At 45.9% G+C, this 20,787-nt stretch overlaps 1 protein-coding gene and 1 long non-coding RNA gene across 6 annotated transcripts in view; one reads left to right on the plus strand and one right to left on the minus strand.

The window, feature by feature from the left end:
* The first annotated feature begins 1,114 nt into the window (after positions 1 to 1,114).
* Positions 1,115 to 9,528, plus strand: LOC123651802. The gene is made up of 2 exons (XR_006740737.1): positions 1,115 to 1,153; positions 9,363 to 9,528. It is a non-coding gene; the product is annotated as an uncharacterized LOC123651802 (long non-coding RNA).
* Positions 9,529 to 10,372: 844 nt separating this feature from the next.
* The window catches only part of ZNF827 (zinc finger protein 827), a 163,417-nt gene continuing 153,002 nt past the window's right edge, over positions 10,373 to 20,787 (minus strand). The window contains exons 12-15 of one of the 5 annotated variants that reach the window (XM_036423646.2): positions 16,039 to 16,230; positions 15,532 to 15,709; positions 13,545 to 13,577; positions 11,974 to 12,109 (exon numbers count right to left, since the gene is read on the minus strand). In XM_036423646.2, coding sequence (XP_036279539.1) covers positions 13,562 to 13,577; positions 15,532 to 15,709; positions 16,039 to 16,230 — 386 coding nt within the window. In that variant the 3' untranslated portion in view covers positions 11,974 to 12,109; positions 13,545 to 13,561. Of the gene's footprint in view, positions 12,110 to 13,544; positions 13,578 to 13,879; positions 13,948 to 15,518; positions 15,710 to 16,038; positions 16,231 to 20,787 lie in introns of all 5 variants that reach the window. The other 4 variants (XM_036423644.2, XM_036423650.2, XM_036423643.2 and 1 more) reach the window with 4 other exon arrangements.

The following is a 20,787-nucleotide window of genomic DNA, read 5'->3' on the forward strand; positions in this document are numbered from 1 at the left end:
GGCTCAACCACTGAGTTGTTGGCCAGGCCACACTGCAACCTTTGTTTTATAATTCTGACTAAAGTACATTATTCTGACCCACACAGGATAGTGGGTGACTCTATCCCCGGGCTTTCTTTTTGCACTTCTCTAGACTCTTATACTTGGGTGAAGTGCTGTTGAATCTTATCTCTGCAGCCCATTTCTTGCAGATTTCTTTGGCTGAAGAAACTGGACCAGGCAGATAGTAATAACAGGGATGGTGTGAAGATAGACTGAGCCACTTCAAAGGATGAGGTATACGGAAGGGAATGTGAACAATTGGTCAGAGTGTGGCTGGGGATTGTAACCTGGGCAGCTTTCGCTTCTCTTCTTTGAAGGCACGTGAAGTAGGAATGGGAAGTAGGAATGGGACGGGTTAGCTTTCCCTGAGAGGGAAGGGTATATTTGGCATCTCTTGGCAAGCACTAGATCAGCATGATTGTTTTTTCTAGCAAGACCAAACTGAATACAAGAGCTGACTTTCTCCTTGTTCCCAGCTCCTCACCATCAATTCATTCTTTAATCTATTGCAATTATGTTTTCACCCCAACCTGTCACTGGAACTGGATCCTTAAAAATCACCAAGGACAATCAAATGGATAGAAAGTCTCTAGATCCAATCTCACCCACTCATCCTCTGTACAAGTTCATATCAAAACCTCTCTGGCCTTAGCTTCTCCTAACAATGTTGTGCTTGGCTACTGCTTTTCTGATTATTTCTTCTCAGTCTCTTGTGTTGCTTCCTCCTCTTCTCCATTAGAAGTTGACATCTCCTATAGTGCTGTCTTTGGGGCTTTTGTTGTTGTTGTCATTGTTGCTATTGCTACCGTGCTGTTCTCATCCTCTCTGTTGGCTCCCAATAGCATCTCTATGTGTACAGGTCCGATCATGAACACCCTTCTGAGCCTTGGAATTAATTTTTTCACAGTCTTTCCTACACAGGAATGTCCTATTCATACTGGAAACTATTGCTAGACACTGGCAAGGATGCTGAGGACCTGCACCAGGATGTTCTGAATCTATCTTGATTCATAAAGTACTTTGTAGGTAAAATAAATAGGACTCCAATGGATTAGCTGTCCAAGGAAAGCCAGGTGTGTATGTGTGTGTGTGTGTGTGTGTGTGTGTGTGTGTATGTGTGTGTGTGTATAAAGTGAAAATAGAAGGAGAAATAGAGGGGGGCAAAGTTGACGCCCAGTTTTGTAGCTTGGGTAACTTTGAGGAAAGATGTGCCTTTATTGGGCTAAGGAATACATGATTAAGAGGCAGATCAGAAGAAGAAGATGATGGTTTCAGTTTAGGAAATGTTTGAACATACCTCATCTCTGCTTTTTTTTTTTTTTTTTTTTTTTTTTGTATTTTGAGCCTTGCTTTTGTAGCGCTGCTAGAATTATCTTCTGAAAACAAACTTTTTTCTTAGTTCTTATTAACTAGAGAGTAGTTCAGATGTTTGGTTCCTTTAACAAGGGTTCCGAAGCCCTTGCACAAGATGGTTTTGTTTAGTTTCATTAATCTCCTAGCTCAACAAAGCCTCATCATGCAATTTCTCACAGTCTTGTCTTTCTCCAAGCTGTTCTCTCAATCTGGAAAGCCCTCCCACTTTTCCTGCCCATGACAGCCTGGCCCACCCTTTAGATTGCTATTTGCATACTACACCCTCCCCCCCCCCCCCCCAATCTCCCCAAAGTGTCCTCTCACCTTGTTGGAATTAGGAGCTCTTTATTCAATAGTTCCATAGCAATTTATGTGTGTTTTCCTGGTATTATAATGAATTTATTCAACATGTTTCTTCTGTTGGTTGGTAAACTTCTTAAACCTAGGAAATGTGCCTTGTTTATCTCCATTTCTTATCAGCTACTAGCATATGATTTTCCGCATTCTTGTCGCTCATTAAATAATGAATGAAGGGCCGAGAGAAATTGGTCAAGGTTAGGGTGGCAGAGGACCACCAGCAGGGGATAGGGCAGGGGGTGGGGAAAGAAGGGATTGGTAGAGAGCTTTTACCTGCTTCTCATTGGCTTGGACTTGCTTTAGAATGTGGCCAAGGGAATGACATCTTTGGGTTGTGAAGAATAAGTGTAGATAATAATGAGAGAGGCATTGGATTATGGGTAATGTGAGGGACACATATTTGAAGACAGGATGCTGTGACACAAAATCATGCATCCAGCCTTATTCACAGGCAGATGAGCCAAATTGTCAAGTCCTTCATCAGCAGGAAATTTAATTATCCGCCCATCAGAGAAGATACATGGCCTCTTAGTGTAATCAAGACTCCTGCATATTCAGCCAACACTGCTGGTGTGTTTATTGTCTGATGCCATAAAGATATGGGAGCCTGACTGATAGTATGGCGATGACCCATGGCTGTGCCCATTTATTTAATTTTAGGGAAGATGGGCAAGGGGGTATTGATTAATGAGATTTCTTTGACCCTTAATTATTCTTTTCATATGTTCTCCTTTATCAACCTGTATTTGTTTTCATCAGTGCAGAGGAAAAATGAAAAATATTATCTTTTAATATTGTGATTCCCAGGATAATAAAATTCATGATTTTCCTTCTGGATGTCCTCATCCAATACATATATTGATATCTATATTATGTATGTCCTCTATGCTTAGCCCAGTCTTCCATTAGTAAAAAGGCTGCTGGTTGTGATTAGAGATGGAAAGAAACAGAAATCACCTACATCCTGAATATTTCACTTTTCAATCAGCTGTTTTCCACGAGGACAGATACTGCCTTGTTCAGTACAAGGGATATATATGTACAAAGGGATATGTTCTGAGGGATATATATGTACAAAGAAAATGCCAGGCAAATGTAGCTTTTTAATTCCTAGCTGAGGTCTGGCTGCCAACCCCAGGGTTGTAGCCCCACTCATAGTAGGTTGGGACCTTGGAGAGCCCCAGGATGCCTTTTGCTTGGGCTTGAGCTGGCCTCAGTGCCTGGGGGATGGCTCCTTTCTTTCAGTCCCATTTTGGCTCTCCTAGGGCTCTCCTAGGGCTTTCCTAGGGCTCTCTGAGATGGGAGGCAACTCATGTCCCTGTCAAGTGACTTCCTTTTAATGGTTTCCCAGAAGAGCTCAATCCCAATAGAGAAATCAAAAGGCAAATCTCAAGGAAGGGAGGACTCTAATGAGACTTCCACAGAGATGAGAGAGCCTTTACCTGCTTCTCAGATGCCACTCTTCCATTCCTGAGCACCATAACCCAGCACTGTCCTTGGGGAAAAGATGACTTTTGAGCTAACCTGATAGGTTGGATGTGCAGCCAACACTGGTTTAGAGGCTAACACGATGCCAACATTCTTGCCAAGTATGATCGTTTTATTGGAAACCTGTTATTCCTCACCTTACAAACTTACCTTCTCAGCCCAGGCTTTGCTGTAACAACCAGCTACAGTCAGGTGTGATCGACAGCACTTCACCTCAGCTTCCCCAAGCATCTCTCGCTGTCAGCACCGCTAGCTCCTTTGCCACCCCCTTGTCTGCCTGTGTAAAGTACTCAGCCACTATCAGTGATGGGCAAACCTGGGGGTGCAGAGGAGCCAGCCCTCGCTGGGGCTCCGTGAGCCCCTTCTTCCTTCTGTCCCTGGGCTGTGGATTCTGAGGTCACAGCTCCCCTGGAGGGTGCCCAGAGGGGCTGCCACCCAGGTGCTCACAGCAGTGACAAGCTGGCCAGTGCTCTTACTTGCCTCGCTTTTTCTAGTTCCCCACTTTTGTTTCTGGGCTTGCTTTCCAAAACAAGCTATTTGGAACCACGCAAAACATTTTCTTCTGCTACTTTATCTTTTTTATCAACCACCACAGGTTCATGGGGAAGGTCGTTAACGATAGCGCTTTCAAATGGGTTTTAGAAAATGTTTCCACAGTGCGCTTGATTTATTTATTTACTTTTTGCTTCCATTTCTTTCTCTTGTACCTTCCTTTGAATGAACTATTACTTACATTTGGATAGATTATTACTGAGCTTTCAAAATTATTATTTATTTCTTAGTATCTATTAAAATAAATGATAATTCAGGGCTCTGCATTTTAGGGAAACTCAGAAAATAGATGATAGATAGATAGATAGATAGATAGATAGATAGACTGAGACTGCAAATGCTAATCAAACCCAGTGCCCGGAGAATGTCCTAACATACTCTGCTTGAACTGGGACCTAAGGGGAGAGGGGCACCCTGCAAAGTCTGTGGACTACCAATAAGAACTGCAGTTTAAAAAAAGCTGAGAGAACACTGAAGCCAAGAGATGCTTCTCCCACCTTGGAATCTCTCTTACTATAAAGACACAGCATCCTGGGCTGGTTTGGGTGGAACCCACATTCGGGCTGGAGGGTGGCTAGATAAACTTCCGGGTCCTCGCCCAGTGCATGCTCTCCTACTCATCTGATGCTGGGGACAGGTCAGTTCCTTCACCGTGTCTCGGTAAACACGTGATCTTTCCATCCAGTGTGAGTGCCTGGGATCTTCCATGGGCTGAGAGTCTTTTTAAACAGGTGGCAGAATAAGAATGTTTAGTATTTTCTTTTATTATATTAAAACGAACATGTTTTTCATTGCCTGTTAAAAGAAACCATTTATCCTTCTATGGAAAACACTGGAAGCGTGGTTGGCAGATTTCTCAATGGTCACAATTGCATGCGTCACCTGGAGAAGGTTGGAAACAGTCATGTGGCGGGAAAAGAAGGGGTGAGAAGAAGAGATACGGAGCTGGGCAGGGCAACACCTTGCCATCCCAATCCTAACTCATCCCAGCAGATTGGGCACTGCCATTTGATAAAAATAGGTTGAACCACCCTCAAGATGACTGCAGGCAATCCAAGCCTGATGAATTAGTGTTTAATCAGAAGAGAAACATTTTAGACCTCCCAAACTCTGAAGTGGGCAGAAAAATATTTTTAGCCATTTTCCCCCCTCCTTCAGTCTGCTGTGGCTTGAAAATGTCAAGGTGCCATTTTTGCTACAGTTGCCTTGCAAAGATTCCGCTCTGTGACCACTTTGCTTGTTTAGGAAGAGTCATAGAATCCTAGCTAGCACAGCAAGTCCTCAAACAACATACTTTTGTCCACTGAGCATTTATTGTAACGTTGGTAAGATGATGTAGGAACTAAACTCTTCTTTCAGTTACCCAGGGGTAAAACTGTTTCTATAGGTCACTCTGCTTAAAGTCGAAGAACCTCTGATGATATTAAGTGAGGACTGACTGTATATTGTAGGTTATCTGTTAAGTGGGTCTTGGAGATCATCTAGTTCAATTTTTTTTTAAAAGGTGCTTCCAGTGGGGCTGGCATGGCTCAGTGGTTGAGTGTCAACCTATGAACCAGGAGGTCACGTTTTGATTCCCAGTCAGGGCACATGCCCAGGTTGCAGGCTGGATTCCCAGTGTGGGGTGTGCAGGAGGCAACTGATTGATGATTCTCTTTCATCACTGATGTTTCTCTCTCTCTCTCCCTCTCCCCTCCTCCCTCTGAAGTAAATAAAAATATATATTAGGTACTTACAAGCCAGGCTTTGAACTAAGGTGATCTGTCTCCACGGTTATGACCCTGTAATCCAGACATTCTCACTCCATCAGGTAGAAAGCCACTAACAAGACTGGGGTAGGGGAAATCATTCTGAAGTATGAATTGAGGTAGATTTTCTGCTCTAGGACTATAATTCTCTAAAAAACTAAGGGGTGATTAACACTCTATCAAAAGGGAATTCCATCATCACCTGTGTGGCTTAGTGGTCGAGCAACGACCTATGAACCAGGAGATCAGGGTTTGATTCCCTGTCACAGCACATGCCCAGGTTGCGGGCTTGAAACCTAGTAGGGGCGTGCAGGAGGCAGCCAATCAATGATTCTCTCTCATCGATGTTTCTACATCTCCCTTCCTCTCTGAAGTCAATAAAAATATATTTTAAGAAAAAAGAAATTCCACGGGGATAGAACAATGGATTTCCTTTCCCCTGTGATGCTCCTACCAATGCAAGGATTTATATTTCGTGTTCCAGACCCAGCTGGCAGGACAGTTGTGAATGGGAGGTCTGCTACCTCGCAAAGAAGAGATCTCCGTTGCTAACCAGAGACCATTCAGACCCTGGGTGGGTCGAAAGAGCGGTCCCCATAGTCACTGCACTTTACCTACCCCAGAATCTGCTTGATGGGCACTAGTTGCAGTTATTTGCAAAATACACCTCATTTTAGTGGGACTGTTCTGCTTTGAGAGAGTGATAGTAGTAAGAATGTTGGCTGGGGTCTCTTGAGTAGATCCTGCGAGCAAAATCACAGGATAAAAATGGACACTGGGTGGGACTCCACTCTGAGAAGCCATCAACCACAGATTCTCCTGTGGTTTTGCTCACAAGGTCTAAGGCCATCTGGGGAAGGATTCCAGTTTTCCGTTCTCTGTCTTCTGGAAGCAGGGATGAAATTGCTCAGCTGCTCTCTCCCCCACTTCCTCCCCGGCCCCCCTTCCAGCCCATTCAGTGCATTGAACAACTCTTGGTTCTCCTTCCCAGGATCGGAAGCACGTGACCTGATTTCTGTGTTTAGACAACTGACCAGATGTACCTTTCCCTTCAAATTTTCATGAGCCCTCCATGCCTATTGGCAGGAAGTGGCCTAACGTGAGGCTTCTGACTCTAGGGAAGGGGCTGCCTGTGTCCGCCTGCTTGACCCTGTTCCTGTGTCCAGAACTGTGGCTGTGAAAGGGCCAGGGGCAGTTTTCCGGGAGCCCCGGAATAGAGCCAATCAGACGCAGACACATTATAGAAAACATGGCCTTGAGTCTCAGCCTCACATAGATTGAACATGACAGGAGGAAAAGTTTAAGTATGATCTTGGATTGAATTCAAATAGGAGCTGCATTGCTGGCTTGGGGAGGCCCCTTCCACGTGTGGTCTCTGTAGGTACCTGGAGATGGGAGGGGGTGCGGTCTGCTCCAACGTGGCCGGGGATGGCTCCCACCCAGCCATTCCTCAGTCCCCACTCCAGGGGAAACCATGACCAAACGGATGACTATTTTCTTGACATTTCTGGCCTTTCTCAACCACAGGGAAAATAGGTGACGTAGGTATGTGGAATCGAAGGAAAAAACTGTGTATGCAAAAGGAGAGGCCACTTCTGCCTCTAGCATTAGATAAAAGGAAAGAAGCCTGACTTATGTTAATGTTTTCAATAAGCACCAGCCACCCCAGAATAACACTGGAATTTGAATCACGTGAGAGAACTTAATTCAATCACCTACGAAATGGCTATTGGATGAAAAAAATGGAGGGGGAAAAACTGTCTGATGAGTGACCAGTCACTTTCAAAGTGGTTTCTCCTACATTACCTCATGTTACAAAAAGTAAATTTGATCTTTCTGAATGTTATGTGAAGCAATTCGTCATTTCTTGCGGTGAGCTGAGGATGTTACACTTATAAACGTGCCAGTTGTGAACCAGGCAAAACATTCTCTTCTGCTACCTTTTTTTTTATCAACCAACACAGGTTCATGGGGGAAAGTGGCTAATGATAGCACTTTAAAATGGGCTTTAAAAAATTATTGTTTTAACAGTGTGTTTTTTCTCTTTTCTTTCTCTGGTACCTTTCTTTGAATGGACTATTCCTTGTATTTGAATAGATTACTATTTCGCTTTCACACATACCATTCCCACCTCTCCTCATTAAAATCTCATAGTTGTCAAACTTCATTAAGATAAATGGAATTATTCATCTGTCCCCCTCCCCTCCCCACCCACCCTTTGGGCTATGGGGTCAATGAAATGATGTTAAGCAGGAGAGGGTAAGGCTGGTGAAGACTTTTAAATGCCACAAAGTAATGTCAGGAAGGAGCTGGCCTGTACTGAATGATGGTTATACTCTCAACCTAATGGCTGCTAATGACTTGACATAATAAGTGTGCATTATTAGCATGGCTGTTCAAAACTTGCATTTTGTAGATGTTATCCCTAGTAGTGGGCATTTCCTAAACTCATTTAAAATACACTTGAAAAGTAAAAATCGGAACAATGCAAGACAAACCAAACCCTGAGACTAACACGTAGTCAAGGATGGCAACCAAGAAAGAAAAAGAAACAAGAGTATAGCCAACCTTTTTTTTTTTTTTTTTTTAATTAGAGTATATTATACTTCCAAACTGGATACACTAGAAATTGGCAATGCAACATAAGATGCAAAGGAATATACCAGTTACTGTCAAAATGACCCTGTACAGCCTTGTAATGCAAAAAGCTTTATACAATACAAATTTTCAGTAATGTACACAAACCTTGATATGATCATCTGAACATAACATGAGGGGTTAAAAAAAAAGAGTAGAAGGAAAGTGCTGAGAACACTAACTGCATTGCTATGGGGAAAATAAGCTAGCTTTCATCGAAGAATGCATAGTGAAAACAACTGAAGTTAGTTGGCAGGTGAATTTCTCAAAGACGTTAGTGTTTTGCACGGAAAGGATATCTGTGGAATACATCCTTCCCTGAGTATCAAACTGCAAACCAAATTCAGGGGCGCATATTACCTCAGTGGAGTCTGAAAAATGCTGTAAATTTTTTTCTTTATTAATAACAATAATAATAATATAAAAAGTCAAACAAACTCCAAACACACCTTTTCTCACTCAGAAAACTTTTTTTTTTTAATAATTTACCAGAAAGATTGATGACTCTTTCCAAAGTGCTAAAAAAGTTGCCCAATTACATTAAGCATAACGAAGTAATTCAAATACAAGTTCAGTGGCAAGCAGGGAAATACACGGCATTTGAACGGTAAACGTCTCCTTCCTTCCAACGCCTCTCCCGGCCTCCCAGGTTTCAGCCTAGGACCTCATATTGCACAAGAGGCATGCTGTAAGGGCTGTCGTCCTGATAGTCAGGGCCGCCCCGTCAGGTTTTTAACCTGCTGGTGCCATCCTGTGAGTCACCTTTCCTGCCAGCCTCTGTGGGATCCCGTGGCCCTCTCTCCTGTCATCACTGAACTTGTAATTTTGAAAGCACATTATTAGCCAAGTGGCACATTCTCCATTATATGGGGATAAAGACATAACTTAAAAAAAAAAAAAAAAACACACCAAAAACCAACCCACCCATTAGCCCGTTATTCTTGGAGTGTATTATACTTGTCTATAGTGTCTTTAGCTGAGACAGTGACATGGTGAGGTTGGTTGGTGGCTCACATGTGGCCAAGAACAGATATCTGCTGGAGGATGGTAGAAGGTGCAGAGCTTCCCGCCCTAGCCGACTCAGCCTCCCTGTCTCCGGGCATCTCCGTAGTGTAAACAGGCTTGCCAGGGCCCGTGACTGGCAAAGGGAAGTGGAATAGACCTGCTAGGTCCTGGGGGAAGAAGGGTGTGTGTGTGTGTGTGTGTGCCTGGGGAATCATGGTGTGGACAGATGGTATGGCCTTCTGGCTTCCCGCACAACTGTACCAATTTCAATGGGGCTCTCAGCGAAGCAAGCTGACTAGAGGAAGGACATCAGGGATGCTTTTATTTTCCTCTGGTGAAACGGGTGGAAAAATAAAATAAAATTTCCAACTGTAGGATAACACCTGATGGAAAACAGCAATGCAGTAAGAAGCATTCCTCCTGTACACAGTTGTTCAAGTGATAAATAATATATAAACTTTTATATCCCAAGCTTCCCATCATCATACAAAGCACATTTCTTCCTGCTCTTTTAGCCTGTTTCATACAGGAAATGCTGTTGTCTTAAAAATACAAGCGCTTAACGTATTCAACCAAAGATTCTTTTCCTCTTCTCCTTTTTAAATCACCCACTACTCTGAAAGATTAGCAAAGGGCTACGCTACCAATCACACCTGCTTCTTGCTGCAGTAAAGTGCTGCACATAAGTTGCCATTTTAATGACCACAAAATAAGAGCTTTAAATAAGTATAAAGTTAGCCTCCTAGCGGATTACATCCACCAGGCGTTAACAAAATGGAATACAGAGTTATTACCAGCATGGAGAATGCCTCTAGAGCCAGGCGACCTGCAAACACAATGGACGCGTCTCAGGGGCATAAACGGAACCGCAGGACTGAACAGCACCTTGTTTTTGGGGTGGTTATAGGTCAACGAGCTTGTGACAAAATTTCCAACTATACAGTCTACTCGTTCCATATAAAAGGTACATTTTCTTTCATTTTCATTTTTCTTTTTCTTTTTTTTTTGCAGATGAGAAACAAAAACTAGTGCAAGTCCAAAGCACTGTGCAAAACTGCCATTTCTTTCTTCTTCTTCTTTTTTTTTTTTTAGTCTGAGCATTTATACCCAGAATTGATCCAAACCCCTTTTAATCTCCTTGGCTGGATTTATCCACCATAAAATTTTCCACTCATACTATTTTTTTTTTCTTCCTGCAAACAAATGGTAACCACTGAATTAATACATCATATATATATATATAATCTGCCCTTAAAAAATGATGCATGCGTGTGTCCCACACGCATGGTGTATGCATGGACACACACACACACACACAACACACTTAAGTTTTGTGAGGTTGGCCCCAGTGCTGCGGGACATTTCTTCCAGACGGGACTCCTGCTGCCTCGCGTCTTCGTGGCCAGAGGAGAGCCTGCACGTGGCCCCCGGCTCTGTGGGAAATCTCCAGCAGCACCGTGGGCGTCTCCCGTTCCTTCATGGACCGCGCACCGGGCCCACCACGCTGCAGCCGTGAAGCGGGCGGTGAAGGAGGGGCTCGGGGAAGGACTGCAGCGGATGAACGACCCAGGAGGGAAAATCATGTTCATCGCGGCGAAAGAAGCCAGCACAGAGGATGTGCAAAAGAAATCTCATGGCACACGACACACGGCTTTCTCTTTCGGAATCCACAAACGCCCACACACCCCATTCACCCAACAGAAAACAAAAAAAAAATGCAGCGGTAGGTAAGCTGACTGCTATTAAGGACACTCTCTTTAGGGCTGAGCAAGACAAAAACTCCTTTCGGGGAAAGGCTGGGAGCAGGGCCGAGAGTGGGCGTGGGGGGCCGGGGAGGCATGCCTCTGAAGGTAGATGTACGCAGTAGGTCACCTCTCTGGAGATCGGATAAAGCAGCTTTCAGGTCAACGCAATAGGTATACACACAGAGCCTGTTCTCTAGTCCTTCCAAAAGATGGACATACAGTACACGTGGTTCAGACCCCCACGGGGGGGGGGGTCCGTGGGTTTTGCAGCAACATACACCTGCTGGGGTCGTGTGTGAGTTTTGTGGGTTTGTGTTGTGTCTGTCTCTGTCACTTCGTTTTTGGTACGGAACATGCTGCCCTCAGACAGTCTCTGCTCTTTCTCTCAGTCCGAGATAAGCGAGGAAGGAGTGTTTGGGGGACGGGATGCTGGGGGGCGCCGTCTGAGGTCGGGGAGGGTGGAATGTGAGATCCAAGTGGTTCTTGGGGTACAACATTGTCAAGGGAATGAGATGGGCAAAATCCGAGTTCCGGTACTTGTCAAAGCGCAAAGGGGAGCCGTCGAAGGCCAGAGCCTTGAGTGCCAGGTTGGGCTCCGAGCTGCTGCCGTGGACGGCGGACAAGGCCACGGTCTGCAGAGCCTGGGAGGCGGACATGACCGACAGGGGAGACAGGAGGTTCCGAGAGCTCCCGACGATGAGGAGCGGGGCCCCGGGGCCGGCTGGCTTCTTGGGGGCCGGACACAGGCCCTTCCTGTCCTCCTCGGGGCAGTCCCCACTCTGGTGCTTCTTGACGTGGCGGCTGAAGACGAAGGGGTGTGTGGTCTTGAACAGGCACTCTTCGCAGCTGAAGGTCTGGCGGGGGGCGTGCTTCAGCTTCTTGTGCAGGTTGAGATTGTCCTTGCGTTTGCAGCTGTAGCTGCACTGGTCACAGTGGAAGGGCCGCTCCCCAGTGTGGACGCGCACATGCTCGATGAGCTTGTTGGCCGTCTTGGACAGGTAGCCGCACTGGTCGCACTTGTAGTGGTTGCCCAGGCGGTGCTCCCGGGTGTGCGTCTCCAGCTCCAGCTGGTTGGCCTTCACCATCTGGCAGATCCGGCACTTGTACTCCATCTTGTAGTGGGTCTTGAGGTGGCACTCCATGGCGGCGGGGCGGTTGGTGGAATAAATGCAGAATGGGCACCTGCGGGGGAAGTAAGGGAAGGGAGGGTCAGCCAGACAGGTCCCGCCGCGGCCCCGCGTCTCCCCTCCTCACGGGCCACCCTGCAAACCCTGAGGCCTGGCTGCCCCTGCCCAGCCCAGCCCTGCCCTGCTGCCTCTCCGAGGTGAAGAGGACCCTCTTGGGCTCTTCGTGCCCACAGAGCCGTCCCCCCGGAGGAGGAGCTAGCTCTGAGGAGGGGCGCTCGGCCTACTCTGGGTCTCCTGGTGGGAGCAGCGAACACCAACCCTCAGGAAGGGGAGCAGAGAAAGGGTGAGGATTACGTTAGCTGTGGCTCCCCTCCATCCTCCCGCCCCCTCGGAGCCCTCCCCACCCCCCCACGGACACAGCAGAGGTCTAACCCTCACGACCTCCCCTGGAGATGGGAGCAACACAAAGAATCGACGTTTCATGCACCACACCAAGCACACGCAGAAAGGCTCAGAGTTTTAAAGAACAGCTTACAGGGGAAAGCTACCTCCAGCAAACAGAAAGTCTTAGGCTCAGAATCGTGCTTATGAAAGGTTAGGACGAGAAGGCCTGTGTGGTGTGTGTGTGTGTGTGTGTGTGTGTGTGTGTGGAGTGTGTGTGTGTGTACATAGGTCTGTACTCTAAGACCTGTCTCCTGCAGCTGTTTCCCCACCAGGGCAGGAAGGGGAGGACCGGGACAGGGGCATGGGAGAAGGACGCCCATCCCCCAGCTGTCTGCTAGGGAGGGATATGAAGGGAGGGGAATGCCTGCTCTCTGGAGCTTGAAGATATTATTCGTACATTATGACATCATCATGCTCAGGGGGCAGGACCACAGCTAACATTTCCTCTGCATTCTGCCCAGTGCTTGGTGAGTGCTCAGCTCATGGTAGGCACTGTGCTATTATTGGACTGGTCTCTACACATACTTGAGGCAGATTCTGGCCCCAGCTCTGCCACCTCACTGGGCTCTAGCTGGATACGCCCTGGGCCGAAGCCCGGGAGGGCCTCTCCGTGGCTCGGTTTCTCCACCCTCCGCCATGAGGCTACGCTCCCCGCAAGCCTCCTGGCTGTCCGGAGGGGCCAGGAGGAGCCGTGAAGGCGGGTTTACAAATTCTGTTCTTTGAGAAGCTGCCGGGCTCGAGTCAGTAGCTGATATGATAGCGGTAGCGTGTTTGCTCTCTTTACAAACAGAATGCGAATGCAAAGGTGGCTGCCGGAGCTCCGGCCGGGCTCCCGCAGGGCAGGCCCAGGAGCGAGGTGTGCTCTGAGGGTTTGGAGAAGTGTTCAGCAGAGCCCAACACAACCAGGTGCACCGTGCACTGCTCCTCAGCGCCAAGCTCGCCGTCAGCCTCGGACCCTCAGCTCACAGAAGAGTGCACACGAGAGAAATAAAAGCCCATTCCCAGGTCAGGTGCACACACAACCCCTACGCCAAGCTGGGCCTTACCTAGAGGAGTCTGAAACTCACCACTGTCCTGAGCTACGGCAAAAGAAAAATAATAGTGTAATCTTATTCGATCTGCATTATGAACAGGATATAGAGTACAAGCAGTTCCATCACAGAAAAGCAATTTAGACATCGGCAGTCTGTTTCACTTTAAGGACGTTTCTGTGACCCACGGCTCAATCTGTCTTGCGCTGCTCAGGGGAAGGGCTAAGGGTGCGGCAGGGGCCCGTTATTGATCATCACGGCACTCTCTCAGGCAAAGGAATGCTCCGATATGGCAAAGGGAAAACAGAACAAAACAAAAACAAAAACAAAAACAAAAAAAAAAGACTCACTGTATAGCCAGAAGGCTTTATCAATTTTTTTCAAAGTATTCTTCTACTTGGTCATCCTAGAACATAAACTATTACACAGGGGACCGTTAGCACCGCACGGGAAGTGTCTGCACCGCAAAAGCATCGGGGTCACTGTGCATTCTCCCCAGTGGCTCGAAGCCTGGGACCCCTCGGGTCCCCGGGGAAAGGCTGACTGGCAGGGCCATGCCTGGCCAGGCCGCAGTGCATGGTTGTGACTGGGCAATCGGGGAGGGCAATGAGCATAGTCTGACCACAGAAGTCTATGGCTTTTCTTTACCAATAAGAGTGCACACATGTTTAGAAAGGGACAGTGGGAACAAACCAAATCAAATTCCCATTTACTGGTTGTCTGGAGTTATAACCGCCCCTCCCCCATCCCTCCAGACCTCCCCTCCCTCCCTCCCTCCCTCCTAAGCACCCCCAAGACTGAAACAAAATGGAAATCCACAGTAGGTGTTGCTCCCTGACTCTGCTGTTTGGGCAGGATTTTGAGGAGAGTCCCGCTGACCAGGTAAGTGGGGGTGACTGTGCTGCGCCCCCAGCACTCGACTCCCAGGGTCCTCGGTCTCTCCATCCCATGCCCAGTCGAGAGAGTCATGCCACCCCTCCGGCAAGTTGTGAGTTTCAAAGGCCAAAATGTTTTAAGACAAGGTTTTTTCCTCTTGGATTAAGTAAAATGTAATTTTTCATTCATTGAAGTGACATGAACAATTCCTGCCCCGAAAGTTGTGTCTTTCTGTGCCCAATGGCATAAGCTTCTTTCTCTTTCTTAGACCGTAAGTGCCTTGTGAACAGGGACCCTGATTACCGACTCTCCGAAGATTAAATTCTGGTCATAGTAGGACGTACTCGTCCTGAGGGTGGAAATTAGGTTTTATTCCTTATTTGCCCTCTAGCACCTAATCAAGCCAGACGCACCGTGCACTGGATAATGATTGATTAGTCTCTCTGTAGACCGAGGGCTTCCTGCAAATATTGGTTGATGATGATGCTAATTGCCTAGGTCTCTGGGGGAGGAATCTGTGAATATGTGACAGAAAACATCAGCTCTCAGGCGGGGAATCCCAATTCCAGGTCCTGGGAAGGCATAAGGCACATCTGCAGGGACCTGAGAGGCTCATGGGCCTTGCGTGGAAAACGCTGCCTCCTGCCTGTTCAAACCAGCAAGGCTCCATTATTTGGGATGGGGTGTGGATGAAGTGGCCGTGATACTTATTTAAAAGATACATGGCAAATCGCCTAAAAAAACAGATGGTGAAGTGCAGTGACAGTGTAATGATTTACACTTGGGGACACTAACCCAAGTCCATTACCATCAAGTCTGAACAAAACCCAGGCAGTGTGGGATAAGTCTACCCCTGCGTGCTCAGATGCTCCAACATGCCTTCCTGCTTGCTCCAAATCCTGGGCTATTTGTACAATGGATTCTCCTGCTGCTGTCTGCTGATCCCCTTGGGGACAGGTCTGATTCACACCCAACTAAAGGCAGCAGAGGTGCCTGCCTAACTCCCCTCATGCCAAGCTCTCCCTCTCCATGACCCCAAAATCTTCAGGGGAGGGGCCGGGGTAAGGGTTGAGGGAAGGGTGTTTAATAACAACGCAGTAAAAGGTTCTGTACTTGCTTTCCTTACTTGAGCCCACCGGTGGGGACAGTGTGGCATTTCTTATGCTCCAGCAGCTGTTCGGGGGTCTTCATGAACTTGTGGCACACGTCACACTCAAACATCCGGGTGATGAGGTGTATCTGCAGATGGCGCTCAAACATGTTCTTCGTCTTGCAGACAAAGTTGCAAAAAACGCATTCGAACCCTAGAAGGACCGAAGCTGGGTGTACAGGTGCATGGGGTAGAGGGACAGGAAGGCAGGAGCAGGGCCAAGATCCCCTCTCTTCACTCCTCCCCCCGTCCCCCCCAGTTTTTTATATTCTTCCAGACGCTGTTCCCTGCATCTCTGTGCTAAAGGAAGTTACAGCTTTGGAGTCAGTGTCACACTCCCCATCCTTCCATCCCATATTGGGTGCAAATCAAGCCAAAAGGAATGTTCTGGGACCCAATATCTACTTCCAACATCACTCCTGACAAGGGGTCATGCCTCCAGAGTGGGGAGGGCTAAGCAGGCCACGCCACCTCCTCCCTTACCTTTCTCGGGCTTTTCCTCACTAGTCAGTGAGGGTTGGCTCCCGGGCACAACGGAGATGACCAGCAGGTTGTTCCCGCTCTTGTTTTTCTGGGAGCTGTCTGAGTCATCTTTGCTGTTAGCTGAATCACTCAGAGCTGAGAGGGAGGATGATGAGGGGCTGTTTGATTCACTTGGGGTCTTCCTGTCTTCCACTAATAAAGAAATAAAACCCCAAGTCTGTTATTCAGGAGATGGAAACCCTGGCATAAACAGAAATTGGGAGGTGTGGGGTTGTATCCCATAGCTACATCATCATTCAGGGGGCATAAGCTGTGGTCTCCAGCTCCTCTAGTGCACCTGCTGGGGTCCTAGGTCGAAGCCACCTATGGTGATGACACTCATAGTACTTGGGGCCGAGAGCAGGTCCTCATTCATTTGATGAAGGTTTATGGATATCTTACTATAATTAAAATAAATGACAATGGTAGCTAAGTGTACTGAAAGTGTTGCCAAGTTCCAGAATCTCGGCCATGCTTTAAATGCCTTGTCTCATTTTATACTAAAAAAACAACAACAACTGGGAGGCACAACTATTATCACCCCCATTTTATAAATGAGGATGGGGAGCCACAATGAGGTGAGTCAGTTGGTCTGACTCTAGCATCCATGTTCTTCATCAGTGCACTGTATTCTCCCTCAAAGTCAGCAGTAAATGGTCAATAGACCCTTGAAATCTAGAGTCAGTAGACTTCTGCTTCCATTCAAGAGATGGAATTTATCATTGCTACTGAAACAACTAACAAAAAGACAGTCGAAACATATCAAACAATAGTTTTCACAATATTGGCCACCAGACAATGAAGAAGAATGACCCCTGTGAGGCAGGAAAGACCTTCCAGACTGCAGTGTAGGGAAGGGTGTGGAGGTGGAACCCAGTTGACCTGCTGATTTGAGGAGATAAGACTGGTGGTCTGGGAGATCAACATGGCAGAACGTTGAAGGACAGTGTACTAAAGGGGAAGAACTCAGACACCTGCAGAGGATTGCCGGGAGTATTCAGCAGAGTGTGGATGGAAACATGTGTTGGAGAGAAAATGAGCCATCTGAAAGGCTTAGAGAACAGTGCCTGTTTCCACCATCCAGATTGGAAAAAACTTGTAATTCCTAAGGCAGTGGGTAGAAAACAGGAAGTTCTTTTAGTAGTGGGTGATAATTAGCCCTAGATGGGGCACTGCTCCAGACTCATCTGACAAGTCATAAAAGCAAGACCCAAAAGGATCAAAGTTTCAAAAATATTTATAGGAATATAAAGTATCTGGTACCTAATAAGGTAAAAATCACAATGTCTGACACTCAAATAGATTCTCAGGCATGCAGAGAAACAAAACACAACCCAAAGGGGAGAATATCAACCAATGAAAACTGACCCAGTTGTTGGAATTTGCAGACAAGGACACGAGAACAGTAATATAATTGTATTCCATATATTAAAAAAAGTTAAGTAGAAAAATGGAAGATATAAAAAAGTACCCAAATGAAATTTCTAGAGATGAAAATTACAATGTCTGAGATGAACAATACACTACATGGGACCCCTAACAGTTTAGATACAGTAAAGAAAAGATTCATGAACCTGAAGATACTAGCAATAGAAATTATCTGAGATGAAAGAGAGAAAAGAATCACAAAAATAAAAAGAGCACCCAGTGAACTATGGGATGCCTTCAGGCAGCTTAGTAAAAGCTTAATTGGAGTCCCTGATGGGGCAGGGAGGGCAGGAAAATATACTTGAAATAGTAAAAATCTTTTCAAATTTAAGGAACACCATATAACCATTGATCCAAGTAGTGCAATGAGTCCCAAGCATAAGAAAGATGATGAAATCTATACAAGGTACATCATAATCAAATTGCTCAAAACCAGTGATAAATAAAAAGTCCTAAGAGCAGCCAGACGAAAAAGGACACATTATGTGCAGAGGAACAAAAAAAAGGATGACAGCAGATTTCTCACTGTACACAATGCAAGTGCGAAGGAGTGGAACAACATCTTTAAAGTATGAAAACATATTTCACAAGCGAAGGCAAAAGAAAAAGGATATATAAAATCAACAGTGGGTGACATTATAAAATGTGTTCCTAACTTAACAGGGTAATTCATTACCTGTAGACCTGAATTACAGAGAAATGTTAAAACAATTCTTCAGGCAGAAGGGAAATTTCACTAATGTAAAAATGGATCTACATAAAAGAATGGAGAGCACCAGAAATGACAACTACATGGGTAAATATGTGAGTTTTTCTTATTTAAATCTCTTTAAAAAGTAATAAAATAATTTTGTTTAAAAAAACTATTAATAATGTAATATTTATAGCACATACACATATGAGAACAATAACATAACAGCTGGTGGGGAAGAAAAGGAAGTATGCTATTGTGAGGTCTTATACTATATGTGAAGTGGTATGGTACACTATGATAAATTCAAGATGTACTTATAAATCCAAATAACTGGAAGCATATAATATTCATGGTTCAGGAGACTCAACATTAAGATGTCAGTTCTCCCCAAACTAATTCAGTGCAACTCCATAGTTTATGTTAAGGTGAAAAATATAGGGAAACTGTACTGCAGATCCAAGGAGTGGACTTATCCTACTCTACTTACATATTTCATTAAAATTAAATTTTAAGTTAAAATTAATATTTTTCTGGTTGACTTTTCCCCTCACAGATAAATTCCCAGAAATGGGATTACTGGGTCACAGAGCATTACATTTTCAAGTCTCTTAGTATAAATTGCCTAAATAGTTTCCCCAAGTTCTGTTCCTTTGCAGGCCATAGACACAAGAGTACCACCAGCACCCAGCAACAGTGGGTGACACTATAAAATGTGCTTCTAACTTAACAGGGCAAGACAAGCCACTCTTGAGTTTTACCTTGACTGCTCAGTGAGGTTGAGCATTTTTTCTTATGTTAAGCAATTAGCTTTTACTTTTTTTTTTTTTTAACTGTGAATTGACTGTTCATGTTCTTTCCAAATTCTTAACTAGAGACCAAAAGTGTTTCTTACCCATTTATTTGCACTTTCTATATAAATACATGAGCTTTTTGTAATTTTTACAAACACATTTTCAGAATGTAGGTTCTTTTTTTGTTTCCCTTCTCTTCTTCCTTTCTTTTGAAAAAAAAAAAAAGTTTTTATGTGTCCAATCTCTTGATTCTTATCCTTTGTGATTTCTTGTTATCCATTAAGCATTTACAAATCTTCCTCGCTGTGTTTGATGAATATTCTATTCTATTTTCCTCAAGCCTTTCTAGGACAGATAGTAAACAAGGATTGTGTAGGTTATTTTGGTGTCAGTGTGAGGTAAATATTGATGGCTATATTTTCCAAATAGCTATTTAAATCCCTCAACCACCATTATCACAACTTTTAAAAATTGCAGCAAGATTTGCATGGAGGACTTCACAGCACCAGAAGAAATATTTCCCCCTTGCTGATGTTCTCCGCAGGAACAGGAGCCCACAGAGGGAGGAGAATAAGGAGGGGTCACTGCAGAAACACCCCATTCCCAAGCGTGCCTTGGCTAAGAGCAGCCCGCAAGGAAGTGAGAGGAAGCACGTGGGTTCTGTGGGTGACCAATTATAAATTTTGTGTTGATTAAAGCTCATCACAAGTTCATTTAGGGAACCAGATGGCATTGCAGATCCCTTAGGGCACTAGAAGAAAAGGTGCCTGTTCCTGTGACAGGTAAATCCAATTAGAGAACAGGACTTGCAAAATTAGAGTTGTGAAGTCCAACTCCCCTCCAGCCATTGTGGTTTCTATGGACTTGTTGAGGTAGGGTGGGGGGCGGTGGAGGGAGGTTCTGAGCTGGGGGTTTAGGCGTACTGTGGGGTGGAGAAGGCTAAAAGAATGGGAGAGGAACAGAAAAGAGAGTCTCTGAAGAGCCCGTGGAAACGGGAGAGAGGCTGGCTTCCCCTCCAGCAGCCACTCCAGAAATGCTGGATTTAATTTGTCTTCGACGTGGGTTTCCCGGCTCACCTGCTGCCCACGGCGCTAATGTGGTTATGGTCAGACGACCGACTGTAAAAATGGCACCTTCTCACTCAGCAGAACCGCTCTCTGCAGACCTCCAAGTCAGAGCTGCTCAACTTACTGACAAAAACAAGCTTTTATTGCTGTTGGCACCACGGAGCCAGGGCGGCCAGGAAAGCACAGAGAGATCCTTCTTGACCATGCACATCGTCAGCACAAATGTCAGGGAAATTTCCCTCCCTGAATCTTTCAAGTGCCAACGATGTGAGGGGCCGCTCCAGCACCGGGCCCGCAGTCAGCAGCCCCAGCTTGTAATCTGTAGCCAAGGCAGGGAGCTCTTCCTGCTCCTCACATAATGACTCCTCGTCAGTGTCATTTGTAACCATCACTTGCCACAGGATAATTGCGTGGCAAAGTCAAAATGTTAACTTCATTAAATAGAAGAAATTAACCAGAATGGCAAGAGTCTGAAATGAAAGGGAGCCCTGGCAAAGGCGTGGCTGCGGCCCAGGGAGAGAGTGGGTCGATTCAGGAGCATCTGGTGGTCTTTGCCCCTGAACAGATGGGCTACGTGGCATCACGGAGCGTGTCAGGGCTGCAGAGTCATGCAAGGAGCAGAGCTTGCAGAGGTAGGTGCATGGTGCCTGGCCCAGCAAAACAGAGAGGTCCAGCCTTTGCCAAGGTTTGGGTGGGGCTGCCAGAATGTCAGCGGCTCAGAAAGAAGGTT

Source organism: Pipistrellus kuhlii, unplaced genomic scaffold (assembly GCF_014108245.1).
Source record: "Pipistrellus kuhlii isolate mPipKuh1 unplaced genomic scaffold, mPipKuh1.p scaffold_m20_p_8, whole genome shotgun sequence".
NCBI lineage: Eukaryota > Metazoa > Chordata > Mammalia > Chiroptera > Vespertilionidae > Pipistrellus > Pipistrellus kuhlii.